This window comes from Cydia amplana, chromosome 19 (genome assembly GCF_948474715.1).
Source record: "Cydia amplana chromosome 19, ilCydAmpl1.1, whole genome shotgun sequence".
Lineage (NCBI taxonomy): Eukaryota > Metazoa > Arthropoda > Insecta > Lepidoptera > Tortricidae > Cydia > Cydia amplana.
In genome coordinates this window covers 8,030,582-8,044,296 of record NC_086087.1, presented here as the reverse complement: position 1 = coordinate 8,044,296, position 13,715 = coordinate 8,030,582, and the positions used below count along the sequence as shown (strand labels likewise).

Below are 13,715 nucleotides of genomic sequence, written 5' to 3'. Positions count from 1 at the left end.
AGTTGTTTGTCTCAACGCCCATCCCTACATCCCGTGTAAACGCAAATTTTCTAAATATTTGCAGGAGTTTCTATTTCTGTGACAAAAGGGGTTGAAAATATGCCCAGAAAAATACTCATCGGCTTTGAATGCCGAAAAAAGGTTTAATACCCGAAATAAAATGCGTGGAATGCTTCTATTGTTTTATTTTGGAAATCCCTAATACCTGCCTACACAAAATATGATAGGTACCTACAAACAGCAACATTGTACAGTTAACAGTGTGGGCGATCGATGGTAGCTACATAAACTTTTAGTTGTTGAGGTATTTGCGACTCACGGGATTCGCTTTTTTACAGATCACCAATCCGATCCAGAGAGCAGTACATATGCAATCTCTGCGCAGAGACACGCGAGATGTGGAAAAAGTCCGGAGCATGGTTCTTCAAGTCTCTTCCTAAGTACATACTTCCGGAGAGGCGACAGACGGGGCAGTATGCGGACAGTAAACTTGCCAGGTCACTTCAACAGGTAAGAATGAAGGTAAGACTCTAAGAAAAAAATCTGGTAGTGTAGAAACTATAAGTAAGAGATGTCGTTCTTCAAGTCCATTTCAAAGCACATGCTCCCGAAGAGGCGACCGACGGTTCAGTTACGCGTACAGTGGACATGCCAGGTCACTTCAACAGGTACGGATGAAGGTAAGAATACTTAGAAAATAAACTTGGTATGGTAAAAGTACCTACTAAAATTAAAAAAAAATAGTTCTTCAAGTCCATTACCCATTCCTAAGTATATACTCCCGGAGGGCGTCAGACGGGGCACAGTACGCGGACAGTAAACTTGCCACGTCACTTCAACAGGTAAGGATGAAGGTAAGAAACTAAACTACTACATCTATTTACGCTAACTGTACATACTTCCTGACAAGCGACAGATGTGGCAGAATTCGACTAAGCTTTGAGAGCTCAGTTGGTTAGAGGTTAGAGCAGTGGTTCCTAACCTGGGGGTAATTACCCCCGTGGGGGTAAAACTGGTATTTTACGGGGGTAATAAGCTAACCTAATTTAACAATACAACAAACGTACACGTTTTATTTTTTATTACCACATTGGGAGGAGGGGTAAAATCAGGTTCCCTAGTTAGTCATAGGGGTAACCGGACTGAAAAGGTTAGGAACCACTGGGTTAGAGGGACAAAGCCAGTTGGCATCCAAGAAGGTGGCGAGCTCTAATCCGATTCCAGACATTGTTAGCAGATCGTTAGCAAAGATGTGGCTTTGCTGTATTATAAACATTTACCGGGTACTTACATCAAGTTATATTATGGAAATTAACAAAAATAAATTAAACTAATAACTAAACATACTAAACTAAAACTACCTAAAAAGTAAAAACCTACAAATAAAAAATTGGCCCCAAGCCTGTGCCGTCCGCTAGGGTGCCCAGAAGGCTGGCGGCGTTGCCGCGCTGAACGGCAACGCCAACATTTAGGTACCTATGTAAAGAACTTTTTGTGTGTATGTAAGTCGTAAAACACGTAACTAGGGCCTTTAGGTTCTTCTCTAACTCTCAGTTGTTATTTTAGAATTGTTATAGTTTATAGTAAGTTTTATAAAAAAATTGTCGAAGAGTTTGATCAAAAATAAAATTGCGCATTTTTAGAAGCTATTTTCATATTTTTAACTTTAGGTGCGTTTAAGAACTATATGTTCGTGTTTTTTTTTCTATCGAGCGAAAATCAAGAAATCAGGTTTCGAATCGACGAAGTTACTAAAGAAAAGCCTCAAGATTTCTAATTAAATTTTTGACAACCGTATATTGTACTTAAATTGTGAAAAGCGCTACGGTTTTTCAAAAACTAGCGGGCCGCGGGAACTATGGTTGCACTCACAGTCCACATCGATGTGACAACACGATTTGGGTCATGGTCGCGAGTTCAAACATGGTCCTGAAGTAAATAAGGTCATAAAGATAATAAATACCTACCTAAACGTAATGATTAATTAATTACACATTACACAGTAACAGGACAGGGTGATAAGAAATATCTAAATAAGTTTATGTTACTTAAACACATCATTTCTTTTTATGTGTACTTTTTATGTGTAATCATCCGTCACTGATGAATTTTTGCTATTTCAATTAGAAAACTAGTAAAACTACAATATAAATAAATTACAGACCGAAATAGTCACCGAAAAAGTGACCAAGGCCTCCAGCGTGCCTTATCTGCTGCTATCCTAAATATGCAGCCTGCCGCGACTTTATAATAAAGTTGTGTCATAAAACTCATAAAATAATTGAAACGAAAGTATATGAATATGAATATTGAATTGCTTCATTCAAAAGGTTCATTAGGTACCTTAAAATGGGGTGAGTAGGGTTCGCGGGGAGAGTTGGGTTATGAATGGGGAGAGAAGGGATGAAAGGGGGGTGAGATGGGTTTTTAAGGCTATTTCTACAAAAATAATGTATTCCAATTTAAAATAGAGCTATAGTAATACTCATAATAAAAAAAAATCGATCCAACAATCTTCCAAAATCACCTTTGTATGAAAACCCAACTCACCTCAAATACGAGGGACTACGGGGTGAGGTGGGTTTTCCTGTTTATGGCCAAAGTTATGAAATGGAGCTACCCAAAATAAAATAAAAACTAAAATACAAACGTCCGGAATAAAATGTTATCGAGGTTTGAATGTCAGTTTTGCACCTACTCACCCCATTTTACGGTACCTAAATTTAATTATGACTAGGCTACTTTGGCCGCTTAAAAGTCGTAAAAAGGGCAAAGTACCTTTTAGAACCTACTTAGTAGTAGTTAACAGTTATGCTCTTAAATAGTTAGGTACCTATATAATCGTAATAATACCGAAAAATTATGAAAGAAAAGCAACAGTTTCCTATATATAATAAAGCCTAAGTAGTTACGTGATATAGCCCGGAGCCCGGTGCACGCCGAGAGAGAAAGTAGTTTTTATATTTATTATTATAAGCCAGCAAAACGCTTGCTTGTAATAACAATATGTATATATATTGTACAGTATAATAAAATACGTACATAATCATAACATACTCATACTCATAAATTTAGAGAGTATAACAATAACGTTATAATGTAATATAAATACCGGGAGGTAAGTATCTATATTTCAACCAGATTGGTGAATAATACTTATATGTATTATGTTAATCACATACTCCATTTCAGGGAATCACAAGGAAAATTGACGCATTCACGACCAATACATGTATTTATTCTTTCGAGTTATGAAAGACAATATTTTTTTTAATTAACTCTTAATATGGCTCAAAACGTGAAAGTTCGTGGTTTCAAGACTACTCGAAGCTCAATAGTGCTTAATATGATTCGTTTCCAGAAAAATAAATCCTAAAAGACCATCATAAGTAATGAATATATAGTGCGTCAAGCAAATCTTGTCAGTAGCAATGTACTGCAAATTAAAGTAGGGTAACACCATCTAACACTCAAAGAGCAGAATTGCGCTAAGAAAAGCAGCAATGTACATCGAACCAAAACGTGTTTATTTTTCCGCCCTTCATACGTCAGTTCGAGTGAATTATCATAACCTCAAATTTTAGTAATGTTTACCGTCAACGAGCATGATTGTACATTGCAGGCACCTTAGCTTTGCTTGAGGTCATGCATAATCTTGGTATTTAATGGTGACAGCAGAAATTTCTCTTGAAATAGAAACGATTTAGAATGTAAACAATAAGATGATAACTGTCATTCACGATCCACATTCCACAGATAACACATAGATGACACGCGATTTTGGAATTATTCGAACACAGTGTTGCTAACCCGCGATTTTTCAAATTTGCCGCCTTTTACTACTGACAAGATTTGGTTGATCCAATATAACTCCAGTATCCGATTGTCGATTTAAGGGAAGTAATAAAAATGAATAAATATGTGTGTTGTTGGAGGACGCCTAACAATTTTAAGTTACAGATGTCATGTTACTTTGACGCGTGGCGAATAGAGACTCGGTCATGTTTCCATCAAACTTAAATGGTTTGATGATCATCCAATTCAATAATACTTAGTCCTTATTTATTTTTCTCCCGGGCGTGTCGAACCTACGAGACGTGTGATAAGTATCCAACGGAACCGAGCCCGAAGCTCCGCACACGAACGCTGGTACGGACTACGTATCATGGCGTGTCACGGCGTGTCACGTGAATCCGGACGCGAACGCAGGTACGAGGTACGTACCTTGCCGTGTTCGTGAAATTCGTGATCTTAATACCGCCGGGCTTAAGAACCCGTAGCTACGGATCGGCGTGTATCACGGATATCAGGAGCCCTAATCGCATCCAACTATGTAGAATTGTCTCGAATTTAACCCTTTGTGCACAAAGCCCAAGCTAATGCAACCCAATATGGGCGTTATTTGCGTAAAGCCTGACTTGGAATACCTATATGATCACGCGCCATGTTGCGGAATTTCACTGGAACTATGTTTTTCATACTATACTTAACTGTCACCCTATACATGAGAATAACAGCGCCCTCTTGACCAATGATTTACTCGCTCTAAATTCTTTGTATTACAATTGGTAACAACGAAAACTAGTACAGTACCTGACATAGATATAATTAAAGTGTCATTCTATGGAACTTGCTAACTATGTAAACAAACCGCCATATCAAAATTGTCTCTGAACGTCAATTTACTAGAGACTTTTGTTTACATAGTTAGCAAGTTTCATAGAATGACACTTTATGCTACTTAATGTTCATGTCAAATTCCATGTCATTTTAGTAATCCGATTCTATTAATTATTCACTCAACTTGAATTCTGTAGGTATTTTATTAAAGTATTGTAGCCACGTACGTAAGGCAACGTTACCTTCTCTACCTATTTCAAGTCAAATTGGGTCCCAGGTCATACTGTGTTATATGTATATGTACTTTCATACTAAGCTTTGTGCGGGTTTAAGTGCGATTTCTTGCTTTTCTTTGCACCCCACGACTTTCACAGCCTGATTTGATGTTTCTGTAGACGGATTATACATGTAGATAAGTAAGTATATTGTGAATTTTTTTGACGAAAATTCAGTCAACAATAAACGGGCCAGGACTTGACATGACTTTTTTGTATGATCCAAAAAAGTAAAAATTAGGTATATATTTATTTTATTTATTGACTAGCTACCCGCCCCGGAATCACACGGGTTAACAAGTTATACATAAACCTTCCTCTTGAATCACTCTATCGTCATCAAAATCTGTTGCGTAGGTAGTTTTAAATATCTAAGCATACATACAGACAGACAGACAGACAGCGGGAAGCGACTTTGTTTTATACTATGTAGTGATGATAGTGATTTAAACTTTTTTACACAAAGAAAGAAAAATGTACGTACAAATGGCGGCCATAATGCCAAAAGGCATTCTCTACCAATCAAACATACTATTTAGCTTTATATACTTTATATAAAGCTAAATCTTTTACTAAAAAATTTAAACCGGTTCCCCGCATCCGAATAAAAAAGATAAAATATATTGACTGGGCTAGGGGTGCATAGCCTAGGGAGACATATGAGATGGGGTCATCGGTGACACGTGAAGGGGGCGGCTTTTTTTTATATATAAACTAACGTGGACGGCAAAATTTTCCGCCAGCCTGGGGGCAAAAAAAAACCCTACACCACTGCTCGTTGCTTTGCTACACCACTGCTAGTTGAGCGCCAAAAGCGTAACGTTCTATGCGACGCGACGCAGCACACATTTTTTTATACAAATTTATGTGACTCTAGGTCAAGAGATAGTAAATGCAATTTTCATACTTATTGTCACCGTTTCACGTTTTCCGCATTCGTAATTCGTCAGTCAGCTAGTTAAATCTATAAGATGGAACTAAAAGTAAAAAATATGTATGAATAGTTATAATATATTAAGAGGATGGGAAGATATCTTAAAATATACCATTTGAAGATATTTAAAAAATCTAACACATGCTTGTTACATATCTAAAATTTCTTACAAATAAAGGTAAGTATCTAAATATCCCGACAGAATTATAAGGGATTCTAATAAACTGTTTAATTACTGCTAATTAACTATGAAGTTGTGCAGCTTAAATTTCATCACTTACCTACAGCACCCATGTCAATTGGTATTAAATTACCATTTCAGAGAGCTCAAGTTGCCGGCGTAAGTCTAAAATTAATTATTAATTGGAAAGCCAAAATTATTCGGGTACCTAATTTCTACTATGTACATAGGAACCTACTTATAACTGAATTGACTCGCACGCCTGAACGATTAAAGTCTACTTTTACCTACTAGCTACCTTCTAGCGGGTCTGACTTTTGCCTTTTGTGTCCAGAATTTTAAAGCTTATAGAAAAGAAGCTTATAGACCACTAATTACGAGATCTTTACAACGGTTATACCTATAGCATAATTTCTAAAGTCACATTTCCTAAGTACGAAATTCCTAAAACAGAACATCTAAAATCAAAATGTCTAATGTACGAAATTCCTAACGACGCATGTCCTTAATACACTTTTAATTGAACGATCTCATTTTCGAAAATCAATATTCCTTTGTACACAATACCTAAGGACAATACTTTGAAAGTCAATATGTCGTGCACAAAATAGCTACGTTCAAAAAGCCTAATGACAATATATTGAAAATCAATATTTCCGAGAACATTTCCTTCTTACCCTAAGTTGACGGAGCCCCGCTCCTATTTCTGGGCGGTTTGCCCTTCGGGCATCTGAGGGCCTACCGCGAACCACGTCCGACGTGTTTCCTCCCTGTCACACTTACGTACGAATTTACAAGTGCAACAGAGAGGCAACACGTCGAACGTGGTTCGCGGTAGGCACTCTGAAGCTACCTAACGAACCTAACCTACCTACCCAAAGTTGTAAAGGAAGTTTTTTTTAAATAAAGTTGCGTACGTTTGACTCTTTAAGCTAAGGTCAGCTAAACATAGGACAAACGTTAGAAATTTCGCAGTTTATACATTTTAAACTTAGGTCAACTGAACGTAGGAAAAAAGATCGTTAGTATTTTCGTGCACTAGCAGTATTGTACTTTAGACAGTTAAATAGTAGGTTGATTAACCGTAGGACATGTATCTTTAGGAATTTCGTACATTAGACATTTTGATTTTCGATGTTCTGTCTTTAGGAATTTCGTACTTAGGAAACTTGATTTTAGAAATTATGCTACATAACCTTTACAACAATAGGCTATCATACGAGTATTACGTCAGAATATGCTTAGCGTACTGGAAAAATCTCGGCTTTTGTCCCACAACTGTCCTATACCTTTTAAACAATACCCACTGCAGATGAAAAGCGAGGTTGTATATTCATTGTATTTGAACAACTGTTTATGAAATATTTATTGCATGATGCATGCACCAGCGTGACCATTCGTAAATAGTGTAGGTAACACCGCAATGTTAATTTTGGACTGTGTTCGCGACAATGGTCCCCGCCTAGCGGCTATGGGACTCATATCCCAAAGCACAGAATAAATAATAGTACTAAGCAGGGATCGGAACCGGTTTTTTGCAAAAACATAGAAATAACCATATTTTTCGAATTATTTTATACTCGAAATGTAGCACTCAGTTGTGTTTGTAGGTTACGACTTCGTATTATTAGATTGCCCAATTAGAAATGAAGTAATTAGCAAAGAACGAAAAAATACCGTTTCCGTTCCCATACAAAAAATACCGGTATCCGATCCCTGGTACTAAGTACAGAAGACTCACTCTCTAACAAAACGCGTCTGTTACGATCAGCACAGATATGGCCGCTAGATGGCGACAGCGCCACGCGCGGCTTATGGCTTTCCCCAAAATTGGGGCCGAACGGATGTACTTTTAGCTACCTGTAGCAAAGCGACGAAATCGCGGAGTGAGACACGCCTGCCCAAAGGCTCGGATCCGGAACTCCATTGTTCCGTCTACGGAACATACTTACAACTCATAATACATTAATACCTCTTTTTAACTCTTTTTATTAAAAAGAGACTTCCGCTTGCATCACAAGTCGCAAGATATAAATTGTTACACAACGGGCCTCATAACCTGTCCGGAAATTATGCAATGCACCAGCGAATCAAAACAGAAGAGAAGGCAACCCCCAAGTCCCCAACCCTCTTGCTTCGTAACTTACATTCGCACAAGTTCCGATTTGCAACCTAAGCACTGTGTACAAAAAATACTAAACGATATTAATAATATTAGAACAATGTTGCTAAAGTAGGCACCCATCCTGTATATTATTTTTTATCAAGACAAATATCACATGTATTGTCTTGCATGTCTCAAAATATAATCATAATATTAAAAAAACGCAGATATACTCTTCTTGTATGGTAACTTATGGCGCTACTATAATGACCTACTAATTATAGAATGTAATTATTAGTAGGTACATTAAATAATTACCTCTACATCTAAGGTAAAAAACACTAAATAGTTTAATTTATATCATTAATTAATACTATACTAGGAGTAAAAAAATATAACCGTAACTAGCTAGTCAGGTTACAACAAAAAAAGGTGTAAGTACCTAATTAATTACCTATTCTTAATTAAGTATACCTTCTTGTCCCGTGGCTCCAAAGTTCAGGGGATTCAACGCCGAAAAATCGAAAAACCTAACACGCTCTTACCTTCTTAATAATAAAGTCGCGTTAAGATCATTGAACACCTCGCCCTCTTAGCAACTTCTGCTACTGACTGTTTAGTCGCAATAGCTAACAATGCTGAGAGTGCTAAGATCCTTCCTCCTTACTTTTGTTACCTGCACAGAATAACTATTCCCTTGTTGGTATTATTCCAGTGTATTTTTGGTGTTTCAACAATTAAAATGGGTATTGTTTTGCAGGACGGTGGCAACAGTAGCAACGAAGGCAAGACGGACTCCGAGCCGGGCTCGCCCTTGAGCGTCCACGCCCCTGCCTTCTCGAGGCAGCCCAGTAACAGTGAGAGCCGGAAGTCTGAATCACCTCACGTGAGTACACTTCTGCTTCACGTTCTGTCTGCAGTGCAAGTTGTACAGGACGGCAGCAACAGTAGCAATGAAGGCAAGACGAACCCCGAAGTCCGAACCGGGCTCATCCTTGCAACAGTGAGAGCCGGAACTCTGAATCACCTCACGTGAGTACACTTCTGCTTCACGTTCTGTCTGCAGTGCAAGTTGTACAGGATGGCAGCAACAGTAGCAATGAAGGCCAGACGAACCCCGAAGTCCGAGCCGGGCTCGTCCTTGCAACAGTGAGACTTCCGTATTCGAACTTCAAGATATTCACAAGAGACGACACGTAGGTACTAGATCTATTCTAGATACGTTATAGTTTAGATTTCAACTAGTTCTCTTTTGCAGCTCAATTCGGGTAACCAATGTCACTTTTACTTTAGATAGGTAGTGTTAGATATCTATTAGATGTGAATTGGATCTCTAAGTCATATCGTGTGGAAATCGTTGAAGAGTATCTCCAGAATCGCAGAAATGTCAAATTTGACAGATTAGATCTTAAATATATCGTTATCGTATCTTGCTGACGTCTAAAAGATATCTAGTAGATGTATATTTCAAAATCCGAATCGGGCCCAGAGCCGGAAGTCTGAATCACCTCACGTGAGTACATCGTCTTCTTCACCTTCCGTCCTCTCTGTAGTGCAAGTTTACAGGGCGGCAAAATTGTCTATTGTTTCCTATAATACTATATCTATTATGCCCTTTAACGGCTCTCACTATTTTTAGTACACTTTGTAAAATATATAGCCTGCCCTCAGCATACATATACGTCTTGCATAGGTATGTCATGACTCATGACACTGATTTTCAGCGCACCCAGATTCAAAAGGTAGAAGGCCCGATTCGGATTTTGAACTAGACATCTATTAGACATCACCAAGATACGACAACGATATTTTTAAGATCTAACCTGTCAAATTTGACATTTCCGCGATTCTGGAGATACTCTTGAACGATTTCCACAATGTCTAAAACGTCGTTATGTATTTTTAGATCTCAAAACGATTTTGAAACGATCGTGATACGATCATTTAACGTAAAAGTGACATTGGTTGCCCGAATTGAGCTGCAAAAGATATCTAAAGTCTATTTTTTTATTCGGTAGACTGAAATGACAGTTAATAGTATGAACATGAAATGTCATTTCATACTATTAACTGTCATTTCAGTCTACCGAATAAAAAAATAGACTTTAGTTGAAATCTAAACTACCAGGTATCTAGTACATATCGTATCGTTCTCTTCTCTAGAACGGATCTTGTTTTCCGAATACCACGGAGACTCTTGAGAAGGTTGGCAGTTGGCTTTTTGTAGTTTTCTTATCGTCCGCCAATCTGAGCAGTTTGCTCAACGGCCTTAATCTCGTCCGCGATAGATAGATAGAATATTCTTTATTGGCACACCTCGGTAAAAACATACAAAAGAAAATAACAATTGATCCAACTGAATTGACTGATTGAATGGAAGCTCTCTGATATTAAGGAGCCAAGAGACATAACTTTGAGAGTTTGACAGATGAATATTTAAGTTCCAAGTTTTACCCATTAGGCGGAAATCTTCTAAAGACACTTGTAAGTACATATAGACGTACATGTGTTTGGATTTATAGTTGATATTCTTTTTAAGATCGTAAAATAAAATAATAATTGTTGTCTCCTTCTCATTTAAAACTGTAAACAGAAGTACCAGGTATAAAGGCACTTAAAGAGGATTCTTTATGTAGGAAATAAAGACGATCGTTCTAGCTAGAGTAGCTATTGTGATGCGAGACTATCGGTTCTAATTTGACGTTCTGTTTATCCTATTCCCACCGAATGTCTGCCAATTCGGTGGGAATAAGAGGAACTTCAAGAAGGTGACAAAAAATTACTATACGTCATGAACCACTAATGGTCCAGTGTTAAATTATATAATCTAAATAGTAACTTATAAATCACTTTAATATTGACACGCGGAATCGGTGAAATACATTCTTTAACGAATTGATTTTCTTCTTATTAATATCCAATTGTATCCTTAGAACTTCAATCGCTGTTTCAAAAACCGCTTTACAATAGACTTCTTTATACTTAAGAGCCATTGTTTTATTTGCCACGAATATCCAGACCTTTTTCATTTTACAAAGGTTCGAGCCTGGGGCGGCCTAACGAAACAACGACTTTATACCTAGCAAAGGCAATATTACCCTAATCACCCCTAATCAACGATCCTTTATTTACACACATAATTTTTACAGTGATATTTTTTTAAACTAATTAATAAACTTAATTCATTAATAATTCATTCATAAAAATTTTACAGTCACAAGAACATAGTCGCTTATATTATTTACAAACGAAGTTTGTTACGTTATCATTATAAAACTGCATGCTGAAATAACGTGAAATTTAGTATGCAGGTTCAAGTACCTTCGATTGTATGGGGCGACGCTTTGGCGGCGGGTTCTTATGAGTCTTATGACTCTTAAGCTTGAAGCTAGTCCAGTAATTTTACGGGCCAATTTTTATTTTGCTGTCCTTTGTTCGTCAGATTTCGAACGATAAAATTTGGTTGATAGATTTTATGGTGGTCTGGTGGTGGTTCTGTATAATATAAGGTCAATTTCAACGTATCTATGTCCTTAAAAAACCTCCTTCTGTATTACGAAAATGTATGGACGTTTCGTAACACAACGGAAAATTACACACGTACATTTTTTTTATCCCAAATTGGGCTATCGTGTATCTTCAAACTTACCAAATTTTATTTTAATCTAAAAGAAAATCGACAACAAAATATAAATCGGCCCTTACGGTTTTGCGAAACATTTATTTCCCTTTTTAGCCTAGAGGTAAACTCGTGAGATTTTCAAACCCCGCCCCGGATCTTAATAATAAAGTGCTAAAATATCATTTGATGTTTACCGGCTGCTTTTTGGCGACGAAAACAATGTGCCTAAGTCGGATTACTTAATCTAAGCTTAATTTAAGCTTTATAGCTTAATTTAGGTTAGGTTAAACGACTATGGGTAACATTCCATTTCTTACCCTCTGCACTACTGGTACTGAACGCGTCGCTGTTGCTGTCAGTTTCCATAGTAAAATGAACAGTAGTGCAGCTACGGTTGGAAATGGACTGTCACCTTATAGCGACTGCCGCTCTCAGAAGACATTCACCGCTGAGCTACGGTCGTATCACTACGTCGTAGCCGATACTCGTAACACGGGTTTCCCGGTATGTAGCGGAAATGCTTCGCAGAGGCAAAACGACAAATATTATTATGCTTTCAAGAATAAGGTCTAGTCTAATGAGGCTTAAGTACTCGTTGTACCGAGACTGACTGAAATAGCAAGACACATGCGTACGTTTCCGTGAAAATACGATGGAAAATAATTATGCTTTACATCTGTACATATACATTTCACAATACCATACAAAACAATAGCTGACGGGTTGTTTCGAGAACTCACTCAAACGGATTGTACGTAATGGATATCTGTTGGCTTTGTTCTGAAATGAACACGAACATCAAATTATTTTCATCACCTGACACGAGTCATTATGTTTCAATAGACTGTTGTGAGTTAAAGTTAGCTAGTAAATATAGTGCCGACGCGATAATGTGATAATCAAATTTATATAAATAGGTTTGATGTCACTTAAGGTTCATATTTATTTGATCTAGAAGTTGATCGTAACATGTGATATTAATGTCACATAAATACATCGTATAAATTATATAAAGATAGGTGATAAAAAAATGCGACATGTTTTTATAACGTAGTGATGTTAGCGTAGTGATGTATAAAGTGTCATTCAATAGAACTTGCTAACTATGTAAACAAAAGTTATGTACTTAAACAATTTTAGTATGGCGATTTGTTTACATAGTTAGCAAGTTCTATTGAATGACACTTTAGGTAATTTAGGTAGGTAAGTACATACTATTCCGAATACGACCAAAACATTTCCTTAACTACGCCAAAATAAAGTCAAGGGCTGATGATTCCAAATAGCGCAGATAAAGCTAAATTTAGACGTTGAGGCTCAAGGCTTAGATAGAAGCATTACAGATGCATAATGAGGGTTTTTACGTATTTAGGTAGAAACTTCTATTTTTAACGAAGGATTTGTTTGGATGATAAATGTTTACAAAAGTTTTACATTATTACTCGTAAATGTGTTTTGCTAGGCCGATATGAGTAATTACCTACTACAATAAATATTATTATGGTTATTCTTGAGTCGTGAATGAAGGCTATTTCGTTTTTTTAAGCTTTTTATGAGTAACACGGAGCACTAGCTCACATTAAAATTGATTAGATCTTTAAATAACTATCAATAAAAAAAATTAACCCAATATTAACTACCATGGACATTGGATTAGACACTGGATCACTTGAATGGAACGTTAATTATTAATACTTTAAATGCCAAAAAAATCGCTAATCCAGGCTGTAATATTAATATTCCAAAAAGTTGATACGTGATAAGGTGACTACGGATAGAGGTAAACCAAGGACATATAATAACACCTAGCAAAGCTGTATTCAGATAATTCCGAAGTCTTCTGAAGGTCGGGTAATTTCATGAATATGATGACATTATGGGTGATTTTCGGAAAGCCGACAGTTTAAAGTAGTCGGAATTACCCGGATACACCTTACATTGATTTTGTAAAACCGTTTTCCTTAACCATTTACAGGTTA

The 13,715-nt window shown here is 37.0% G+C and overlaps 1 protein-coding gene across 3 annotated transcripts in view; it reads left to right on the top strand.

Moving 5' to 3' along the window:
• LOC134656887 (rabphilin-3A) overlaps positions 1-13,715 on the top strand; it is a 66,764-nt gene that overhangs the window by 40,718 nt on the left and 12,331 nt on the right. For 2 of the 3 annotated variants that reach the window (XM_063512428.1, XM_063512427.1), the window contains 2 exons: positions 339-510; positions 8,875-9,000. In XM_063512428.1, coding sequence (XP_063368498.1) covers positions 339-510; positions 8,875-9,000 — 298 coding nt within the window. Of the gene's footprint in view, positions 1-338; positions 523-8,874; positions 9,001-13,715 lie in introns of all 3 variants that reach the window. The other variant, XM_063512426.1, reaches the window with a different exon arrangement.